The sequence below is a fragment of the Dromiciops gliroides genome, chromosome 5 (assembly GCF_019393635.1).
Source record: "Dromiciops gliroides isolate mDroGli1 chromosome 5, mDroGli1.pri, whole genome shotgun sequence".
Classification (NCBI taxonomy): Eukaryota; Metazoa; Chordata; class Mammalia; order Microbiotheria; family Microbiotheriidae; genus Dromiciops; species Dromiciops gliroides.
Window position 1 is genome coordinate 35,256,588 of NC_057865.1, and position 23,685 is coordinate 35,280,272.

The window sequence follows — 23,685 nt, forward strand, 5'->3', positions numbered from 1 at the left end:
TCTGTGCAATTTCCACAGTTTTAGATGTATCTGAAGCTTCACAAAGTCCATTTCATTCCACCTGATTTCATTCCACCTGAACTACCAAAAACTACTGTTCACTGAGCTAGATGGTCTTCTTTTATGGGGATTTTTAAAAATAGAGTACTCCACACACTACCAAAATCACTTTCCAATTTCTCTCCCATTTTACATAATGGATACTTAACACTCAGTGTAAGAGATTGTGATAATTGGCCATTAAGAGTTAACTTCAGTTTCCAATCAAACAGCTGACATGTAAGATAAATAATTGAATTAATCATCTTTAAAATAGGCGTAAGATACCTTACTCCTAAACATATCTCTGAGGATAATGTGACCTAAGTAAGGGTACAGGTCCCACCAAATGAAGGTTCGAATGCTGAAGGAATAAACAGATGTTTGCATCTTTGCTAGAAGGTCTATGAAATGACATTACTTTTCAGATCACCCTCCCCTTCTGCCCAGGTGTACAGGAAGTAGTGAGAATCAGACTAGGTGAAGTGGGCGTATTCTTTCAGACCATAGCCATGACCCTATTTATAACACACCCACCATCAGAACCGCAGGTTTGGTCCAGCTGCTTCAGTAGCAATTCATAACCACTTCATTCGGGAGATGCTGTTGCTTTGCTAACAGTGTCAGAGAGAGACTCTTAACCATCACCATCATTGAAGTATATTGAAGACTTGCCTGTACATGGTGCTTTGCTAAATTCTAGGAGGGGCCTCCACTATCTTGAGGGTAAGTGTCTTGGTGGTTTTTCTCACCAGTACCATATAGAGGATAAGGATCAGAGATTCAAACAACTGTAATGGCAGGGTTTTGAGCCTATCTTTGGGATTTTCACATTTCCCTAGCTATTAAAAGAGAATCTCATACAGGCTCAATAGAGAAGAGAAACTTTAGTGAGTATTCTTTTTGTGAGTTGCTAGACCTGCTAGTAAGTTATCCTGCAAAACTTAATAAGTCTTTTTTCCTGGTGATGTTTAAAGAAAGAGGTGGTCTCTTTTCTTTGTGAAGGGCTTTGTCAGGCTATGGTTCTCCTTGGAAGGAAGCAAAGAGGATGAGCTGGTGATTTCTGTTACCCTTGTTACTCAGCTACTTTCCATGTGTACTGTAATAGCATATAAGTGACACTTTGGTACATTAATGTTTGTAATGTTGGAACACTGTAGACTCTTAATAAATGTTGATTGATGTTGAGAACATTGAGCTAAATCAAGTTTTGAGTTGTAAATATTATATAATCCTAATAATTCCTATTAGTATGAATGAAGTTGAACCTAGAACCTAGGTATATGGCTTACTCTTGAAATGGAGATCATTCTGAATTGCTTATATCTATAATTGCCTGAGTTTGCTGTTGAGTGCAATAGAGTTTTCCTGTTCCCAGGTACCAGACAATTGAAATAATTTGTGATTAACAGCGGAGCTGTGAAACTCTCAATGTATAGCAAACCTCTCAGTATTTCAAATTCTAAAGCATTCTCTGCAAATAGCACAAATAACAAGCAAAACATGTCCATAAATGTAGACATGTTTTAGCCGATAAAATGTACATTTACATCAGATATTTAATGCTAGACAGAGTTTCTCAATTACTGATGGGGGGGATGCATTCTTTTAATACTTACAAATATTTCTTACTCAGAGGTGGGCTCCTTTTTTTAAGGTGATATAAGAAGTCCCAAAAACAATTTAAACATTATCTTAAAAGTTTAAAAAATGACAGCTTTAGTTTGTATGGAGTCATTGTAATGTAATAATACTCCATGCTTATTAGTGTTATTAGTGCAGTAGACATTTAATTACAGTCTTTTCTGAGACATGTTAACTGTGTATTAACAATCATGTTAAAAAGAATGATGTATCCTTTTACATACAAGCTCCTGCTTGCCAACCCTTCTTAAAAATTCTTTTTAAGCTTGTGGAGTCAGATCTTCGGTTCAGAATCATGACGGTTTTTCTCGTAGAGCACCCAGACTTGAAGGTTTTCAGTGGAATCCGTAATTCCAGCCCCTCTTTAGTTTGTTGCTCTTGTGTGGCAGGTTTTGCCAATGACATTAGAGATCGGTGCCCCTCAGCGGTTTTTGCTTTCCAGCATTGTACTTTGAGACGCCTACGTTTTCTTGTTTTCCGATTACTTTAGCCAGCATAAGCCAGATAACCTATTGTTTTGATTTAGTACCTCTGAAAACTTATTTTGGGGTTCAAGAGGTTTGGATAAGAGTTTAGCAGCTTTCTTACCAAAACTCGATTATCATATTGAAGGTTTCCCTGGGCAGTTTTTTCCAGCTATATTTCTAACATAGCTTTATTTCCAAAAATAGCACAACACTCGGCGTGTAGTAGGTGCTTAATAAGTGCTTGTTGATTTGGAGGGTTGATTTTTTGCATTACGGACACGGAATAGTCAAAAGAAATATGGAGAAGACTTAAGTCCCAGGGGAGTTAAAAATGAAGCGGCTACAGAGCTGTTCCCCTCTATTTATACAACTAAGTTAGAGAAAATGGAGATTTTTATGACTTACCTTGACAGTTTTGAGTGTATAGACCAGCCTCAGCTTGAGAGAGACAGAGCCGGAGAGGGCCAAAACCTCAACATGCTTTATAAGCATTTTTAATATGCTTATGAAATCAGTAAAGCACAGGTGTTATCTGTATTTTACAGATGATTAGAAGATCCAGAGGGGTTATGTGACTCATGCCCAAGTCTATAGCTCAGAAATTAAGGAAGAGTTATCTGTTAACATCTAGCACAGTACTTTGCACATAGTAGGTTGTCAATATCTGTAGAATGAATAAAAATAAAGAGAAGGGACACAGACCACGTAAATATCCATAATGGATATAGTTCAATAAAAGCAAAAATAATTCACTTCTCTCTCTAATATTCTAGTTTGCTCTCCATTTCCAAGCTGTTAACTTTGACATCTAAGGTCCTTCGTTGGAGGGTCTCAGCTACAGCCTACCATTCACTAGTATGGTAGATAGAGTTGGCGATAGGACTCTGTTGACAGACAAAGATATCTTAGTTAAGTGGCCATTGCTGCTGCTTCCAAACTTGATTAGAATCTAAATATGACAATGGCCACAGGGTCCATACTAAAAATAAAGAAACAAACAAAAAAACATTTTCTGGACTGCTTATCTTTTTGATACTGGTCTGTTTGAAGCTTCAGTAAAAGCACCATATATAAGATTCAAAACCTTCTTTCACTCAGGAGTTGTAGGATCTATGGCAAGTCACTGTCACTCTCTGTTGGGCTAAGTTTCCTGAGATGTTAGACTAGATGACTGATAATGCAGTCCCTTCCAATTTAAATATATAGATATAGATATAGATATAGATATAGATAGATAGATAGATAGATGATAGATGATAGAGAGATAAGTGCTAGAAAGAAAAGGAAGGAAGGATATAAAGATATATTTTAGAGAGATAACTTTTTCTTTTTGGGTGTCATTTTCATTTTTTGATACTTGGCTTCTACTTCATACTGTCCTGGGCTCTACGTTAGGAGGGGGTTGTGTTGGTAAATCTCTGCTATTCTGCAAACTTCTGGCCATCCTATATTAATGTTCCCTGGAATACATTATTTCTTTCTTGTCTATGCCTATTTTGCCTGGCAGATTTGCTTGTGTGGCACTGAGAAAATCATTCCTTAAGAAGCTCAGCGCTTATGACCTTCTGTATTTCCATGCAGATTCTGTCTCTTTAAAAATGCAGTCTCCTCTATTTGCCCTATTAATTGTTGATATGTTGCCATCCACGAGACAAAAATTAGAGCTGTAATTAAATAATCATGTGATGCTCCTTAGTGCCAGTGAGAGCAAACTCATTTTTCCAGGCCCTGATGGTCACTGATTATTGTATTACTACTGGCTGGATTTATTTTTTTTTTTTAATGCTTCTCTGTCTGTAGCTTACTTCACTGCTATTCTTTTCAAATTTAAAGAAAGTAAAGAACATAAAGCCAGTTAATTGGCTAGAGATCCTATGGGATAGAAGGTAGACATACCTTTTCTGCTCTTGGTCAGCTGGTAGGCTCTTTGGGGAGGGCTACCTCAGTGGTGTGGTGGTGTGCCATTTCATTTCTACTGGTGTTTTGGCTAGGAGGGATGCACATGGGGAATGCCAGGAGAGTTACAAAAGGAGTAGGGTATTAAAATTCAGAAATGATTAAAATTGAAATAAAAGGATGCTGCCTCTTTGCCAGGACTCTGGCAGGCACAATGACACATAGAGATTAGTTTCCACCTTCATCTTTTCCTTCTTTCTCATTTCCTCTTGTTATTGTTGACACATTTGCCTTATGTCTGCCTCCCATCTCTCTGTACCTCTTTTTTTCAGTCCTGTACACACCTACTTTTTCCTTAAGCATGGAGATATCTACTTAAACTTATTATAACAATAACAGAATGGGATATTAATATTTAATATGCACATGATTAAAATTTTTCTCTCTTAAACATAGGTCAGCTGTATTATTATTAACTGGCATGTAATTTTTCATTGGAAATATTCTTCTTCTGCCCCTGAATGCTTCAGAAATTCAGTCTCTACTTTGGTTGTGATTTAATACATAGTGTTTAGAAAACCATGTTAGGCTAGTGAGAAAAGAACTTACCAGTCATGGATAATCAATTATGCATGAATTCAGATGAAACAGATGGAATCTGGTGAGTTAAAGTTTCTCTTTGGCTTAGTGGATTTCTTTTGTGTGTGAGTGTGTGTGTGTGTGTGTGTGTGTGTGTGTGTGTGTGTGTGTGTGTGTTTGAGAGAGAGACAGACAGAGACAGGAGAGAGAGAAGAATGGAGAGAGAGAGAGAGAGGAGAGACAGAGAGACAGAAACAGAGAGAAAGGGGAGATAGAGAGGAGAAAGAGAGAGAGATGGAGAGACAGAGAAACATAGAGATGGGGGAGAGAGAGAGAGCAAGCCCTCAAATATTGACAAACATCTCATCCAGATTGTGCTTTTCTCATATTTTCATTTCAATTTTAGTGTGGGCTCTATCATTTTTTCAACATAAATTAGCACAACTTTTTAGATCTAGTGTAGATGTCTTCTAATCCAATTCCCTACATTTAGAGATGAGGACTAGAAAGATGAAGGGACTTGTCCAAATCACAAAACTAGTTTGTAGCAGAGGCAAAATTACTACAGCGGAGAAGCCTTTTAAGGAACTTAAAATTTAAGCCATTTTGTCATTTATGTTTTCCTGATTACCAAGCTAGTGAGCATCCCATCACATTTGGCTTCTTTTCTTATTCTCTGATACTTCAGTGATCCATGATCTGCTTAAAAGTTGTGGGGTGAAAGTTTTGGGGTTTTTGTTTGTTTGTTTGTTTTTCCCCCGAGGGGGATGGAATCCTGAGAAGGAGAACATTTGGAAAGAACTCTGGGCTCTGAGTATAAACTCTTAAATTTAAATGATGGCTTTAACTGTTATTTGTCATGTGACCTTGGGCAAGTCACTTCTCTCTAAGTCCCAGTTTCTCCAGATGCTTAATAAGGATAATAATTCTTATCCTGTCTACTTCACATAGTTCCTGGAAAAGCATTTTGTGAAAACTTAAAATGCTATATGAATATGTGCTAATATTATAATTTTCTATATATGTAATATGTGTATATGTTTTATACATATACATACATAATTTGCCTGCTTTTTCTGTTGTACTTATGTATATGTATGCATCAGTTGACATGTTAATATTGGGACAATAACTGAATAGCTTTAAAGCAGTAGATGGAACAGCAAAATTTAGTTTGTCTACTTCATTTAAGTATAGGCCATTTTCTAAAGCCTTCTCTTTGTTAATACTAGTACTTAATGAAAAGGACCCCTTTTACAGATGAAAACTAAAAGTGGCCTTTTAAAAAAATCCCCACACCTTCAAGAAACCTTGTGTTACCTTTTAAATATAAAGTGCACAGTATTATACAATCTTAAATGAGTTCTGTCCATCACTAAGAACAGGAGTTCCGAGCAAAGGAATAAGCTGGTAGTGGTTAAAAGAAATATGCTGTTTGCTTCTGTGAAAAGGATATTAACATTTAAAAAATGAGAAGGCAACTAATTTTCATAGAACAAATAAAGGTAAATTACTTTTTTAAAAAATAGCCTCAAGACTTGCTAGAGATAAGATACTAGTTTAGGTTTTCTTTTTTAAGTCATATAGTAAGTTATAAATTTTATTATGAATTCTCTTTATCTTTTCAAGAGAAATTCAGAAATACATGGATAATGTATGCTGGCTGTCAAATTACTTATGGATAGAGCAATTCATCTACAGCAGATAAATTAAGCATATAATGTAGGTTCCTATACTCTATACCTGTACTGAAAATCTTTGAATTATTTTATTTAATTCTTTTTAATGAAATAAGTGTTTTTTAAAAATTCTTTCCTGTCCCCAGTTATGGGTCAGAATAATATTTCTATATAATGAAGAATGAAAGAATGAACTTCTACATATATAATATATGTAAGAATTGTTGTCTCAAAAACTTCCATTTTTAAAATGTATGAAAAAATTATAAAATCATGTAAGAAAGCAATACATTTTGTTGGTAAAAGCAATTATGGAGTTTAGAAAAAAGTGACATTACAAATGTTAAAGATAATACTTTATTGTGGAAATGAGGAATGCCACAGAGAGCCTTTGGTTGTGGCCATTTGTGAACTTAAAAGTTAAAAGTTCTTGTTTAAGAATTTTTCTCCATTTGTTTTTCAAAGTAACCATTAAGATCTTGATATATTAAGATGAGGTAACAGCTGCTATATAGTTAAAGAATAAGCCAATGCACATCTATGTACATAGTTGTCATTTACTTGATCCCACTGTGTAATCTTTCCCACATGTATGTGTGTATATACACATGTGTTTTATATACATAGATATGTATATACGCATATGCATAAATGTATGAAAAGATACTTTTGTAATCAGATGTCATCTGATTTTTTTAAAAGCCCTCATTTTACAGATGAGTAAATTGAGTCTAGAGCTGATGTGATTTGCCCAAGGTCACACAATAAGAAGCAGGACTGGAATTCCAAGTCAGGTGCTTTAACTCCACAGAGACACTGTTCTTTTCACTGCCACAGGTCACAGGAAAAAACAAAACAAAACTGAAGAATATGTGATCCAATCTTTGAATAGTTACCCACACCAACTCCAGTATACATACCTGAAAATGAAGCTTTAGATTTAGGGAGTATTTTGGTTTGAAGAGATGTCTTTTCTCTATTTTCCGGGGCATTTTATGCATAAAATCTGAAGAATGAAAAGCCCTCTTCAACCTAAGGACTCTAAAATTACCCACATTTGGTGAGATTTTGCTTTCTGAAAGCCAATCCGCATTCATTTTGCTCAGGACAGGTGTTAATTTTTTCAAAAAATCAAGATGAAACTAGGGCTAAAGTCTTATTTATCAGCTAGTATCCCTCATTTCCACAATTGTCTCATTTGTAATATCTCTATTGTCCCTCTTTTCTAATCTGCATCATTTGATACTTGTCTTTACCAATCTTGCTCTCTGTTACCCACCATAGATAGTACCAGGTTAGCAGGTGAGGAAGAAGCAAAGCATTATTTATAAAGAAAAGTAAAATGTGTTATAACATATAATTTACCTGACTCTTGACCTAATGTTTTCATGTCATTATACATTGGCTTCAATATCCAGCCCCCCAAAACCTTAGGAATCATTTGAGGAAGAGAGGAATGATTTCTGTGCTTCGATGCTTTGGTTTTTGATTGAATTTCCAATTTTGTTTCTCCAAATCTTGAGCATCATAAGAGTTTCTAATTATTGCCCAAGTATGGTGCCTTCAGCTCTAATGGTGGTTCAGTTTCCCATACTGCTGGGACAATGCTTCGTTCAGTGCCATGCAGCCAGTGGGCACTCTGTAAATGTCAGCTGCAGCTAGGATAGAAAGTCTCCATAAAATTGCTTAGGATATGACTTGAGCTCATTGTACTTCAAACTATTTTCCCCCCTATAATTTAGTTGGCAAAGATGCATCAACAGAATTTTCTCAGGGATATTAATACATTACAAACTAAAGCCTTGACCAAAGTTTGGTGATTGTTGCTATTCAAATTAATGGGAAAAAAATCCCTAAAATTACTGAGGGTGTTTAAAAGCATAATGGTAAGAAGAACTGTGATGCATTTTAACATGCCCTTTGCCATGGCATCATGGTGTAGCTGGAAAGAATATTGTATTGGCAGTCCAGAGACCTCACTCTGCCACTGATTATACCTAACAAGGTTCATTTTCCTGGTCCTCAGTTTCCTCTTCTGTAAAATGAAGATGTTGTACTAAATCAACTTCTTTGGGTCCTCCCAGCTCTAGAAATCTGTGAAAACTATAACTTGATTAGGAGTATTGGCATAAAGTGTAGAAATACATTGAACAATTTTCTGGGAAGAAAATCACAAACAGCTATATTGTAAAGCAGTGAAAGAAACTATGTTAGTTCTGGCTCCAGTAAATAATAGATGGGTTTTATAATTGTACTTCCATGTATAATTTGTGGTTAGTAGCTTATATTTGTAATGTTAAATAATATATCTGCATAGGATTGTTGGCACCATAGAAAACCTGAAGAAAATTTCCAAATAATACTTCAGCTTACTCCTTAACATACTACCCTTTCATTTACCAAATTCTAAAACATAACTTCTTATAATTTTCATTCTTATTTACTTTTGAAAAAGTGAATTTTCTAGATTGGCATTTCTTAAGTGTTTTTTTTCCTTTACAATATTCCATAGGCTAAATTTGTCCATTTCACTTCAAACTTGAACTAGTCAGGACTACCAGCTGTCTCAATTTCAAATACACCTCAAATACACTCACCCATCTCCCAACCAGTAATGTCTTCTAAGATTGTCAACCAGCATTCCACTTGGCTCATGATCTGTCCTGGAGAACCCACCAGTGGTCCCCAGGACTCCATCCATTAGACCAGTTCTTATGGAGATAGAAACCAGAACTGAAGTCTACCATTATCCTCTTCTTATAAAAGACAATGAAAGAATCTTTGCAGTATCACTCTATTCCTGGACTAAGAAGCACCTCCAATTTCAGAAGTTCTATTTTTATACGGAAATATTGTATGACACAGAAGGAACAGGTGCCTATGGGGAAATCCCTCATATTTTTTCATAGTCTTGAAGCCAGTGAGAGTCCCATTATAAGCAACCAAGTTGCCCAATTCTCTTAAAATTATTTTTAAAAAGGACTTTGGTTAATTTTAAAATATGGCTATCTATTGTGTGCTGAAATCAACAAGTCATTCACTAATGCCCTCCTCCATGCCTCAATTTATCTTCAGATAACTATAGCTTTTGACCAGTCCCAGTGTGGGCTATAGCTGAACCAGCCAAGGGCTGACTGGAAAGATTAAAATCCATTTGAACTATGTCTTCATCCTTCTTCCACAATCCCCCAAATCCTCAGTCCTTTGCTACAGCTTTCTCTTCTTCATTCTCTTTGATGTCTCTTTCATGTACCCGTCCCTGGTTAGGTACCTATGTTAATATTTTCAAATAAGCATGCCTAAGGATAGGAATAGTTATTTCATGGATGCCCTTTGAGAGATACAAAGGTAGGTAGGTATATGGTTAAATTATTGATGTTGATGTGACCTACTAGTTATTTGCTTACTTCTAAAAAGCACTAGAGAATGATTGTCCCATAATTCTGGCATAAATATTTCAAATGTCTCATTGAAGATGTAGTCAGTAGTAAGAGTTCTGCCAATTTCCATGCTATTTTTTGTACTCAGTGGTTCACAAGCTTTTCACCCCCTTGGGATCTGTGATTTCATTGGTCTAGAGAACCCCTAGTGGTGAGGAAACTCCTTGTACCAATATGCAAGTGGTGTAGGAATTATAATCTTAGAAGTTGTTTAGGGGCACTGAAAGGTTAAGTGATTTTTCCAGGGTCACACATCCAATGTGGATCAGAAGCTGGACCCAAATACAGATCACAGTCCAAGGTCTGTGATCTATCCTTTATAAGCAGAACCCTGCCTTTCAGTACACAAATTAAAATGTTAATCACTTTGGGTCAGCGGATGAAAGTCTGATAGCCATTGAGAGATGTTTAGATCATTGACCAAGACAAGAACTCTCCTATTAGTGTTCCCTTTACTGCTTTGTCATCAGTGCCATGCCATTCATGTCTGAGAGATAGATTATAGCTAATAAGCTCATCTCTAGGTAACTAAATTGTAATGCAAGTGAAATCCAGTTCTAGGACCATGGATTATAATCAAATCAACTCTGCCATTGTTTCTGGATGGGGCATATCAATCTATCCTTCTATGACTCCACTTTCTGACTCTACAATTTTCTGGTCCAAAGCTCCCCACCATTGAAATGTAAGCTCTCTAAGGACAAGGACAATATTTGCTTTTGGTTTTTGAACTCCCAGCACTTAGCACAGTGTTTGGCAAATAGTGTTTAATAAATGCTGTAATATTCTTTTCTTTCTTTAGTTAATAAATAAAAACACAAATCAAACTAACCTTATCTTACCTACTTCTATTCCCCACCCCTACTTGGTAAATATTATATTTATATTAAATATTATATGGGTCTACTAGTAGGGCTATTAGTGTATAATAAGGTAATATTATCATGTCATGACCACTGGATATCTCATTGTTGTCATTTTCTGTCTCATTAAGAGACATGTACAAATAACAAATTTCGGCACCACTTGAAGCAGGCTGTGTTCAGAAGTTATATGGAATGCATAGTGATGTCAGTCACAGAGAAGATGTGAGAAAGGGGTGTAAGTGTTTACAGGATATTGTATTTCCTCTTAGACATATGCTGAAAAAAGTTGTTTGGGCTGTGGACCCAGATTTTTTTCTCTTGTTTGTGCTAATTGGTGTATAGTCCATTCAGAAAATCACAAGGAAATCAGTCTTGACATCCTAGACAGAGAAAATGAGGAACATGACAGCTAAACATATGGCCCCCCCCAAACCCCCTTATATAGCCAACACCAACCACATTTCCAGACACACATATGCGGAAAACACCACCTGCAAGTGAAGTTCCCCACCAAGGACTGATGTGGCAGAAAAAAGAGCAACATCCTATATGCCACTATTAGAGTATTGACAGATAGGCCAAATTCTGAATGGGGCAGGGAAATGGATCATCAAGATATCCTTTGAAAGGGCCCCGATTGGTGTGAAACATTCTTTCACAAATACTCAGTTACCCATTTGGTAACTGACAGTAACCAAATCTTAAGGGTCAGATGCTTACCTTATCTCTCCTCCTCCACTTTTTTTTTTTCTGTTTACCAGGAATGTATATGTACAACTATTAAGAATAAGTTTGAGATTTTTTTTGATTCTCAATACTCTGTAATTATTTTTAATGTATTCTCAGATTTCTCCTGTAATTTATTTTACGATAGCAACAATTTGAAAGGTATAGCATTATCAGGTATTAAAAATCTTGCAGATTTACTGTTATGTTTTATTCTAGTATGGTAGCTGATAGTGTTTATTTCATCATAGAAGCCAATATTATTTTTCTAAAATAAATGTTAATGTTTGAACCATATATACAAATATTAAATATTTTAATGTATCACTGAAGTTTCTTGTTGTTTATAACTGTTTTAGTATACAATTTATATAGTTCTAAGCTTGTATTTTTCTTATTGAAAAGCATAGACATGTACATCGAGCAGATTAATGTACATTTTTGTCTCTTTCTGATCTGCGAGCTTATGCTCATATATAAAAAGCAAAATATATTTTCTTAATTACCATTTTTCCCTCTTTCATTTTAATCCAGAGTTTACACTGGTCAATGTTTAGAGGCTATAATGAATACTCTAACAGAGGTAGATAATACACAGTAATTAAGCTCATCAGCACTGTATACAACTTCTAAGGTATAAATGCATATGTGCTGTTTCTTCCAAGGTATTTCTTGTAATCATATATCTCAGGCACCGAGGAAGTGTCTGATGTAAGATTAATGTGATTATATGATTAATGGATACATGATATTACTATTTGCTTACTGTCCATGACAATGCCATTAATAAACACTTTGATTCTCAATTATTATTGGATTTATTTCTCCCTTTTCCATTGATATGCCCCTCCTTTTTATATTGCTTATTTTATGTGGTTCATATTTATTTAAAATTATTCTGATCCCTGGATAAAAGGTTCTCTGCACACTTGAAGTGGGATTATAATTTTTACTTATCCCTTTTATATTTCCATTAACCAAGTGATTAGTATTGTAAATACACTTTTTCATAGAGCAGTAGTGAGTTTTATTGTGGTTGTGCCAGTGATCTCTCCGATAGATATTTTTACAATAATATATTCCTATCTGACTTGATAATTATATTTCTCAGTACTTTTTCATTGCCCCCCCATGCTCAAATTATATCTGTATTTTCCTTTCTTTTTGAATTATCTTTCCCAGTAACCTGATATAAAGTTGTATGCATACACACATTTTTTGATAGCCTACTTCATGTTTTTAACATTGTCTTCTTCAGTGGCCAATCTTCCTTAATTCTTTTAAAGTTTAAAATGTATTAGCTACTGTTGGAAATTGACGTAATGAGCAAGTATACCTTCTGTGAAATAAAAGTTTGGCTGGAACAGTTTAAATCAGCTGTTCTTAAATAAATTAGTCTGATTGAATGATTCCATCGTAAAAATGAAATCAGTATGATTTTTAAAAATCAGTTTCTAAGTGAACCATATGCAAATTCAGTTGGAATTTACATTTTCATAAGTTTTCCTTTCAAATAGATTGCTCTTCCCTTTTTTCTATAAGTTTGAATTAACCATCTCTTACTAGCAGTGTTATTTTTGCCCCCCCCTTTATTAATGAGGTATGTACAGTGCATTTTTCCTAATATGTTATATAGGCTTCCTCTATTTTGATCTACTCTATGCTGGGGTTTTTTAAGGGCATATGTGGCATAGGTGTATTTATTTTCACTGAATATATTTCTCCCACCCGTGTTCTGGTGTCCTTCCTTTTTAAAAAAAATTCAATAAAATCTAGTTCATGGTGCTTTTTATTATCTTCTATTGGTTTCCTTTCTAACTTTGCACCAGGGCTCAATTTCTATGTTCTGTGATTCTAGATCATCTGCCTGTTTGATTTGTAATTGAACCATGGGCTTTTATTCCAAAATACTTGTATTACTTTTTTGTTTTGTTTTGTTTTTTTAGTGAGGCAGTTGGGGTTAAGTGACTTGCCCAGGGTCACAGTAAGTGTTAAGTGTCTGAGGCCAGATTTGAACCCAGGTATTCCTGACTCCAGGGCCCGTGCTCTAACCACTGTGACACCTAACTGCCCCGACTTTTTTATTTGAAACTTATCTTTCCCAAAAGGAAGACATCTTCATGCCAGTTCACCTGTTTTATCTTTTACTTTTCCACATGTTTCTTAGGTAAACAGAATGTCTACATGCATGTGTTGGTAGCATTAAATAAAATCAATTTGCATATTTTTTCTTATTTTTTTTACTTGTGCCAATTTGTTGTTCTTTTGATTGTCAGTCAGTGGATATATCAACAAGTAATTAATAGGCAAAGGCACTGTGCTGAGTTCTAGGGATACAAAAAAGGGCAAAAATCAGTCCCTTGACCTCAAGAAGCTTACATTCTGAATAGGGAAGACAACATGTAACTAACTGGGTACGAACAAGAGATAGTGTAAATGGGAGCTACTCTTTGCAACAATTTTTTACCTGAAGAGGTTTATTTTTTCGACCAGTATATTTTGTATACTATTCCCCTTTTCTCAATGTTTCACTGCCCAACTCTTAACTGGGTAACATTAAACCTAAGTATGTGTAAATTGAAGATGCTGTTTATGTTGGTGAACTTTATTGCTCACTTTCACGTGTATTATGGTTAACAGTATCCCAAGTAAGGAATTATATTATGGGATAATTCTTATTGCTTATACCTTAAGTACCATTTTTCTCTAATGTTATGGTTTACATCGGATTATAGTTGGGAGTCCTGTGTCAAACTGAGTAGATCTAGATGTCCCTTTCCTCAACTTTCCAAAGTTTACTTGGGTCTTGCTTTAAGACTGTAAATCAAGTGATGCAATATTTTTCTTTGCATTAGTAGATCTCTTGGTTGGTGACCTGAGTGAATTTGTAACCACCTGTGCTATTGTGAACAACGCATTTCTTGTTTTAAAATTGCTTTCCTGGGTCAGGGTAAATGTTGGGTAGGTTGTTAGGCAGTTTTGTGGTCAGTTATGTAAACAGAAAGACCGTCTCTACTCCGTGCCTTTAATCTTGGACGTTAAAAGTTTGAAGCCTGTCCATCACACTGGAGAAGAGAGGAGACAAAAGTTTTATCCCTGCTCCCATTGCACCTGTTTATGCCGCCTTGCTGTGGAATTGGGACGGTCCAGCCACAGAGCACACCCCACCCCATTCTGTGGCTCGTGCCCTCAGCCCCCGCCAGGAGCTTTCCCCAGCATCCTGAAGGGTTCAGGCCTCAGTGCCCTGCTCACAGACAGCCCGCCCTCCAGGCTGGCTCTCGGCGGCCCGGCTGAGCAGTCCGGCCCGGAGCACTGGCTGCAGAGGCTGCCCGGCGGCTTCCTGCCGTTCCCGTCACCTGCAGCAGCAGGAGGAGGACTTCTCCCTTCCCTCCTCCTGCGGGCTGATGCTGGCGAGTGGGCGGGCTGGCGCTCGCTGGGCTCGGTGCCCAGTCCGAGGCTTTCTCTTTGGCCCCGCAGCGGGGAGGGGGGGGTAATCCCCAACCCCCCCCCCCCAATTCCTCGGGATTGTTTGTGGTTCTTTTCCTGACCCTTTCTCCCTCTTCCTCGAGACTTTCTTTTCCTCGAAGATGATGATCTTTAATCATCCTCGCTCTCCTCCCCCAACACACACACACACACACACACACACACACACACACACACACACACACACACACACACACACACACACCCCACACCACACCACCCCACACCACACCACACCACACCACACACACCTGCCCCATCTGTCTCGGCCTCCTCTGTAATAGGGGAGGTGTCAGCCCCCCGCCCCACTCCCTTCGGCCCCGGATAAACTCCGCTTACCCATTCCCTATCCCTGCCCCTGCCCCTGCCCCGGCCTCGGGCACTCTCCCTCCCTCGCCCGCGCCGCCGCCGCCGCCGCCGCCGCCGCCGCCAGCCGCCAGCGGTGCCTCTTGCGTTGCTCCCTGTTATTCTGGGTATTGTGTGTAATAAATGCAGAGCCGCCTCACTCTAATCAAGCTGATTACAAATTCTTGCGCGCCCTGTGCCGGAAATCGCAGTCTCCCCCCTCCCCCCATACATAGGTTTCCCCCCCCCCTTCTATTTCTCTCACTCATTCACTAGTTACTTGTCTTTCTGGTTTCTTCTTCCGCCACCCCCACCTCCGCCCCCTCCCCCAGACCCAACCTTAACCCCTCTCTTTGCCCTCCATCCCTTTAAAAAAATTTTATTCCTTTTCTGCCTTTTACTCTCCCCCTTTTCCAACTATCCCTCTCCTCACCCCCTTCCTCTTCCTCCTCCTCCTTCTCTTCCTCCTCCTTCTCCTCCTCTTCCTCCTCCTCCTCCTCTTCCTCTGCCACTTTTTCTCCCTCTCTCCCTTTCTCTGTCTCTCTCTGTCTTTCTGTTTCTCCCAGGACGCGCCGGATGATCTGGGGCCGCAGGGGAAGGGCTCCGGGCAGCTGCAGGGAGGCTGCGTCCTCCAGTCTGGGGCGGTAAAAAGCCGGTGGCCTCGGTGTTATTTTGTATTAAAATGAGGAGGAGGAAGAAGAAGCAACAGCAACAGCAACAGCAACAGCTCTGGCGGCGACAGCAGCAGCAGCCACGACAGCTCCGGCGGCGGCAGCAGCAGCAGCAGCAGCAGCAGCTGAAAGCTCTGGCTGAGAGCAGAGCCCAGGAGCTGGGGACGGCGCGGCGGCGGCGGCGGCAGCAGCAGGAGGAGGAGGAGTGATGAGTCAACTAATAATTTAATGGGGACAGAGACGAGAGAGGGAGGGGGGGGAGAGAGAGAGAGAGGAGAGACACGGCTCAGTCCGGGCACACACACACGCACACACGCACACACACACACACACACATCTCTGTAACATCCAGCAACAACTACCAAAACGGCCTAATCAAAATAATCACATTATCCAGCCAGGGAAACAAGAATAAAGCCTGTAGGACTTAAAAGGACCCCCCCCCCCCATTTTGAGAAACTCTTGAGCAGTTTTGTTGGGGTCTTTGATTTTTAAAATATCGTCATTGTGGCTATTGTTGCTTTCTTCGGACATAGAGGAGTGAAATTTGGTCCACTTTTTTTTTTTTTTGGAGCGGGGGGGGAAGGAGTTGTTCGTTGTGGAGGTGGTGTGTGCCTTGTCTCTCTCTCTCTCTCCCTCTCTCTCTCTCTCTCTCTCTCTCTCTCTCTCTCTCTCTCTCTCTCTCTCTCTCTCTCTCTCCCTCTCCCTCTCCCTCTCCCTCTCCCTCTCCCTCTCCCTCTCCCTCTCCCTCTCCCTCTCCCTCTCCCTCTCCCTCTCCCTCTCCTCTCTCCTTTCTCTCACTCTCTGCTCTCTCTTCCTCCCTCTTCCCCCCCCCCCCCCCCACTCTCTCTCAGGCACACACAACAGCCCCGGGTAAATAGGAAAGGACTGATCCTCTCTGCTATTTTGAGGAAGAGCGAAGGCTAAATTAAAAGTGGTATTTTAGTGCCTTTTCCCGTATTTTTTTCGCTACACTTTACCCTCCGCCCTTACTACCACCCGGTAGATCTCTTAGCTTGGGTTTGGAGGTTCAGGGAGAAAGTTTAGGCTTGTTAATGTTACTGTCAATTGTTTCTGGGGGGGGCGGGATTGAGGGTGGGAGAAAGGTTGCTTTTTTTTTCTCCCCTTCTTTCCTCCCTGTGGTTCTCCTGGGTTATTGGAGAATAATACTCCAAGTGACAGCCCGAAGTAGACTTTCTGCTTTTTTTACGCCGGAGAGCCTATGAGATAGAGAGCTGTAGAGAACCTTTTTTTTTCTCATTAGACCTCGTCCGCAGTGATTTTTTTCGCTTTTAAAGAAAAGATAATCAGCGACCACCCCCCCACACACACACCCCACACCCCCAAACATCATCTCATTGTGGAGCTTATAGTGCTTTTTGCTTTGTTTTTGAGATTTTTTTTTTAACGTTTCACTTGTCAGATCAATTTTATCCTCTCTCTACTCACTTCCCAGTCTCCTTCCTCCCCCATCGAAAACCCTGTTCTCCAAGAGACATTTGAAAAAAACAACATTTTTTGAATTCTGATTTTTGCGCTCATGGCTTCTCCTCATCTTGACGTTTATTTCTGCCCTTCCCCCGCTTAGTGGGGGAAGGGGGGGTGGGGGAGACAAAATAATACAATTTAAGGGGGAAGTCGCCTTCAGGTCTGCTGCTTTTTTTTTTAATAATAAAAAAAAAAGGATATAGAAAAACATCAGTCTTGAACTTCTTCCTCTTCAAGATCTCGGGCTGCAAAGGAAATCTCCTTTGTTTTTGTTATTTATGTGCTGTCAAGTTTTGAAGTGGTGAGTTTCAGGTTGGTTTTGCTAATTTCACTCAGTAAAACTGCAGTGTTTCTGTTTCTAGATAGTACTTTGCTTCTTTGTCTCTTTAAAAGGTCACAGTGAAAGCTTGGCCTGGATTGTGACGGCCATATGGAATGGATAAGAGAACAGTCTCTCCAATGTGATTATGGGGTTATACGGAGGCTAAGGGGATGATCTAAGGGCTAACTAATTTAAAACGAATTTGAAGTGCAGAAATAATATATTCTTAAAACATGAGTGTTTTAAGGAAATTACTAATGACTGAGCTTTATATTTCATTCAGAAATTATGTCCATAATTTCCTTAGGAAGCAGTTTTGTGGTTTGTTTTGTTTTATGTTTCTGTTTTTTGTTTTTGTTTTTTGGTGACAGTGACCCCTCTCTGAACGTGTGGGCAAGAAATTGCACTAAAATGGATTTCTAAAGGTGAAACTCAAAAGAAACTCTCTGGCATCTATAAGGATAATAGGCACGCTTTGCTTTGCTGCTGCTGTCATTTTGGGCAGGCCATCCTGCTGGGGGTTGCTCATCACTCACTATTCCTAACTGAGGTTTCAGTGAACTTTAGCCTTGGGCATGGAGTTTAAATGAGTAAATTAGGTGTTTTATGTGCATGTAATTTTGCTTTGTAATGTAAAGCTTTTTACAAGATAACTGAGTATTTAACTGATGCCTATGGGTGGGTATTCTAAGAGTAATTTGAGATGACCTATATGGTGTTTTGATAGTAGTCGATACACTGACTAAATTACAATCTATCACTTTCATTTACTGTACCCGGTGTGTTCCTCAGATCTTTGACACCTACATGTTTCACAACATTATCTTTGATGCTGTGATAGAAATATTTTTGTAAGTTCCCCCAAACCTCAAGAGTTTTAAAATATTTTTGCGTGTATTTCTATACACTATGTATTTTTTAAATAAACCCCAAATTTCTATAAAGGTAAAAACACCAGTTTCCAGAAAACAAATTTGTATCAATACATGAAATATTGTAAGGAATGCTCTTCGAAGTTAATAATCATAAGCTCTCTTTTTGGCTTTACACTGCAGTTGATATTAATGGGAAAGAGTAATCTTGATAAAAAGTGGTTAAAATAGGCACATTTATTGTTGATGAGACTCATAACCAAAAACAGATGGGACCACAATCAATGCTAAACCTTCAGTTCTCAGCATGCCACTCTAGAGGGCAAGGATAAATAACCATTATTTCAGAAACTTTACAGTCATTCAACTGACATTCTTAAGGTTGCTTGTAAACCTCCAGATTAACATTTTCCTCTCCCCCCTCCCCACCACCTTGACTATATAGGACAATGTAATCCATTTTGAAGCAGGAAAAAAATATTTACAGCAAATTCTATTGTAATGAGTGATGTCTCTTGACAAATTTTGATCTAAATAACTTTGGTGTTATAAAAAATTGTGCACAGAATGTTTTGAATTGCAAGATAGCTAGAAGAACATCCCAGTTATCAAATTCCCTTTACTTTTTCTAAATTGTACTCACTGTAATTTTAGCTACTACAGTAGTTCATTAAAAAAAATTCCTGTCACCTGTTTTTGGTGACCATATTTTTGACTATTTTGCATATGTAATTGGCATAATGGTCACAAATTGTCTTCCTCATAAAGAGATGATACCTCAAGTCCAAAGATCTAACATAAATTCTATAAACTACTGTTATTAACTATTCCTATAAACTATTATCTGTTTATTTCCTTGAAATTGATTTTTAAAATTGCCCTTATTGGGCAGTGAAGTAGATAACCTATGCAAAATGCTTTGCAAACCTGAAAGCATTCTAAAAATGGTAACTCTTATTTTAAATGAATATACTTTATCATTTGAAGATTAGGAATTTAGTATTGTCAGTATGTTGAATTTTTTTAAGCTGAGCTATACATTTAAGATTAGAAAACACATGAAAAATATTTTTCAAAATGTTCTTTTTCATAAATTATTAGTACTTTTATATCATTAATAGGCTGCTAAATTTTAATTAAACAGATAAGAACTGTAGTACATCAATACCTAGAATGCATAGATTTTAAAATATTTTACTTCCCTCTGTTAGAGATGTATTTTCATGAACACAGATGGGTTCAGCCACTTCTTGGACATAGACCTGATTGCATTTTTAATATGTAATAAGAGTCTCAGGACCTCAATAGGAGAAAAACTCTTCTCCTATGTTAACCTGAAAGTAAAGTAGTCTTGATGAACTTGCCAAGTATCTCAGGAGATAGGCTGTGTGTGTGTGTGTGTGTGTGTGTGTGTGTGTGTGTGTGTGTATGCATGCAGATATATCTTATAAGTTTATTGTACCCTTGACTAAAGTTTTAATATTTGGCTCATTAATAAACTTTTCATTTTTAATCACTATATGGAATATAAAAATCATTGTTTATACCATACTTTAGTCTTTTTGTAGCTATGTTTGTTCCACATACACATGTTCCATAAATAAGCCAATGTTTTTTAACATAGTTCTGCAAATAGAAAGCAGGATACCTTTATCCAGATGTATTTGAACAGTTTAGGAAAATAAAAATTTTCATAAATTTATTTTTTCTAATGTTATTTGCATACATTGGGATCAGACAAGTGTTCATTTTAAAGACCATAAATTAGAGAGACAAAATCTTCAAAATATTTACATACATATATACTTACACATGTGTACAACTTTTTTTTTTTTTTACATGGCAGGTGATTTTTAGAGGCGGGACTGAGTATGGATCATTTGAACGAGACAACTCAGGGGAAAGAACATTCAGAAATGTCTAACAATGTAAGCGATCCGAAGGGTCCACCAGCCAAAATTGCCCGCTTGGAGCAGAATGGGAGCCCATTAGGAAGAGGAAGACTTGGAAGTACAGGAGCTAAAATGCAAGGAGTGCCTTTAAAACACTCTGGACATCTGATGAAAACAAACATTAGAAAAGGTAAATATCTTAAAGATGCATAATGGAAACTTAGAATACTATCCAAGACCATTTGGGGTGGGGGGGAAGCCATACTTTGTGTTGCCTTTTCTTTGATTCCGTTTCACTTCTGAAAAGAGTTGCATTGCTTGGCCCAGATGTAAATCACATTTGGGCAATGTGAACTTCATGTCTGGGTGGAGCATCTTCCTGTACCGGGTGGAGTCTTTTGACTTTAGATATCTGTCTGAGGCTTCCAAAGATCAGGAACTCATGTGATGCTGGGTGGTTGGTTGTCATCCCAAGGTAGCCTTGCATAGAAATAAGGATCCTAGAACTTTATACTATACTGTTTAAGTATTAGCAGAGCTTTTTTCATGAGGCTAATTATTGGAAAGGCATCTATTAACTTTTTAGAGCTAATTTCATGAATAACTTCTCCTACATTACATGAGGTTTGCATTATTTTGACATCAATTTTTCCAGTTGAATCTTTAAAAGGATATTCATTATTCAAAATAAAGGAACAGATAATTATATTTTCTAGTCCCAAACTGGTTATAATTGGGCATTTTCAATAAAGATGTGCAAAGTTAGACCAGCTTCTTGAGATTCTATTGTGAGTGTTCATATAAATAATTTAAATTAAATTGATGACAATGTCTTAAAACTTTGACCATATTCAACAATATGATTCATGTAAAGCAAGGATATAATTCAGCATGTCTTAAAATGGTCCTTGTTTCTCTGTAAATTGCTATATGTTCAGAATTCAGATTTTTCTTGCATTTGCTAAGCAGAGTATAAAAATGCAACCTTTTAGCAACCAAGAATATTAAGTAGATAAAGTTAGAAGGCAGTGGAATTTCATTGTGTTTGATGCATAACATTTATCATACAATCATTTATTTTTTCCTTGGTTTGGCGAAAACAAAGAATATATTGATCCCGAAATGAACAGACACAGCAGTCCGTATTGTTAGATCTTTATCTATTAAAAATGGAAAAACAGCACTTCAGCAAATTCTTTGGCCTCTGCTCATGATTACCCTATTTATTGATTGTTTGCCAAGAATGTATGCATCTTAAGAAAGCCAGGGTAAGAGCATTAAAAATATAATTTATTACGGCTTTTCAAACAGAGTGCATTAATATTGGACTGTGAAGCACTGGGACTCTATAAAAAAGACTTTCTGACGCCTGCAAACATATAAGTTCCATAAATTCCTAAATAGGAGATTTCAGCTGTCTCTGGTATTATGTGATATTTGCACAGCAAACTTTAATGCCAGGACAGTTTTAGACAAGGATTCTACAGACTTCACTGCTCCTTATGGTAGACGTGCTGTTTACACAGACTCGTAAACCTTCAGCAAAAGCTCGAGCCCTGCCTTCAGGTTGAAGTCATGATGTATTTTTAGCATTGAACACTGACCAGTGTGCTCCTCTTTAATACTAGAAGGTTATAAAGTTGCTGCACTTGGAGGATTAGCCAAGCACCACCCAGGGCAGCGGGCTGGCTGCATTTGACGTAAACAGGAGAGCAGCAGTGACAGTTCACTGAGAGATTTAGCGGCTTGATTTGCAGTCAGATGATATTTGTGTCACACTATCGATATCCACCTGTATTATCTATCTCCAGCATACATAGAAATCTGGTCAGTATGTTCCTATTTCTGCGTCTGAAGACACACAGTATATTTGAATAGCAACATAGCTATAAAGCTTTCCCAGCTGCAAGGAGAAGCAAAGAGGAGTACACTTTTGTATCATTACATGAAATGAAAAATCAATGCATGTGCTTTTGTTATATTAACCTAACTCTTTGAAGTCAGGGGGACAAGATGGGGAGGGGAAACCAAAGGAGAGTATTTTCACTTCCTGACCAAATGCTTTGGGTTCTTTCACAAGCACTTATAAATACCGAGTTTTCCCTTAGTTAATGAAAAAATATGTTTTATTTTCAATGACGAAGAGGCAAGAAAGATTGACATTTTCATCTTTCATGCAGGATTTCTGTTTTTTTTTTCGGCAGGTGGCAGGTAAACATTGTAGCCAAGCTTAGGGAAAACCCTACCTTGGAAAGAGCAACAGTGATTTTGTTTGTTTTGAAAAATACTCCAGAGAATAATTTAACTAAGGCAGAAATCACCATTTTTGCCATGGTCTCCCCAAGTCTTCTTTCTTCCCGACCAATTCCCCCACTCATAGAAAACAGCTGAATGAACTCCATGAACACTTGCAAGCTTTTCAGCTGGCTTTTCATGCTGAGCCTGTTGGGCCCAAACTCACCAAAGTGAGTTTCTGAGCTTTCCTAAGCAAACCTAAAGGGGCTGGTTTGTCAGAGCTACAAATCTCTTCTGACAGGTCACTGAAGCTTCAGTGAAAAAATTTACATGTTGAAAATGTCCCCTTTTGGTCACTTTTTGTTATGCAGAAACAGAAGAGTCGAGAATTATAAAGGCCATCTCTGTTGGCAATAATAAATCACAATTCCAGCTACAGTACATATTCGACACCTTGGCAAGTTAGGAGGCTTCTGTGAGTGCAGAGGGCACTACTTATGGAAGCATTAACACTGGCGGACTAATTGGAGATCCTGGGTGCCCTGTTAAAGTAACCCTTGTCATCATTTATGCTAAAGATGCTACCCTTCTGGCAGCCTGCCACAAGACAGTTCTTGTGCATCTGCTTTTTAACCCTTTTCTTTTAACCAGTAAAATTTTAATGATAAGGTGCTCATCCAGTAGACTAAGGACAAAGATGTTTCCTTTTTAAAAAATAGTTGCTGTTCTAATAATAAATAGCCTGAATTGGCTATTTTCTTGGTCAGAATTTATTGATAATGCTGAACTAAGTAAATGTAAAGAAGAAACAAAATCTCAAATCTTACCTAAATACCCAGATCTTAACACAAGTCATAAAAAGGTTCATTTTCTTTTTTTCCTCTTTAGACCAAAAAAGGAATATTTACTTTAAAAAATTCTCCTGTTACTTAAGTATAATGTATTTTAGCAGGCGATGTAAAATATGTCACATTAACAGTCATATTTCTCAAATATACGAGTATTTTCTTAGCATTCAGGATATATCCAAAGGAGATA

The 23,685-nt window shown here is 37.8% G+C and overlaps 1 protein-coding gene across 7 annotated transcripts in view; it reads left to right on the top strand.

Moving 5' to 3' along the window:
• Positions 1-633: 633 nt before the first annotated feature.
• The window catches only part of SATB1 (SATB homeobox 1), a 118,327-nt gene continuing 95,275 nt past the window's right edge, over positions 634-23,685 (top strand). For 4 of the 7 annotated variants that reach the window (XM_043967295.1, XM_043967299.1, XM_043967300.1 and 1 more), the window contains exons 1-2: positions 16,662-17,627; positions 20,367-20,602. In XM_043967295.1, coding sequence (XP_043823230.1) covers positions 20,392-20,602 — 211 coding nt within the window. In that variant the 5' untranslated portion in view covers positions 16,662-17,627; positions 20,367-20,391. Of the gene's footprint in view, positions 766-16,661; positions 17,639-18,019; positions 18,074-20,366; positions 20,603-23,685 lie in introns of those variants that run through there. The other 3 variants (XM_043967297.1, XM_043967296.1, XM_043967298.1) reach the window with 3 other exon arrangements.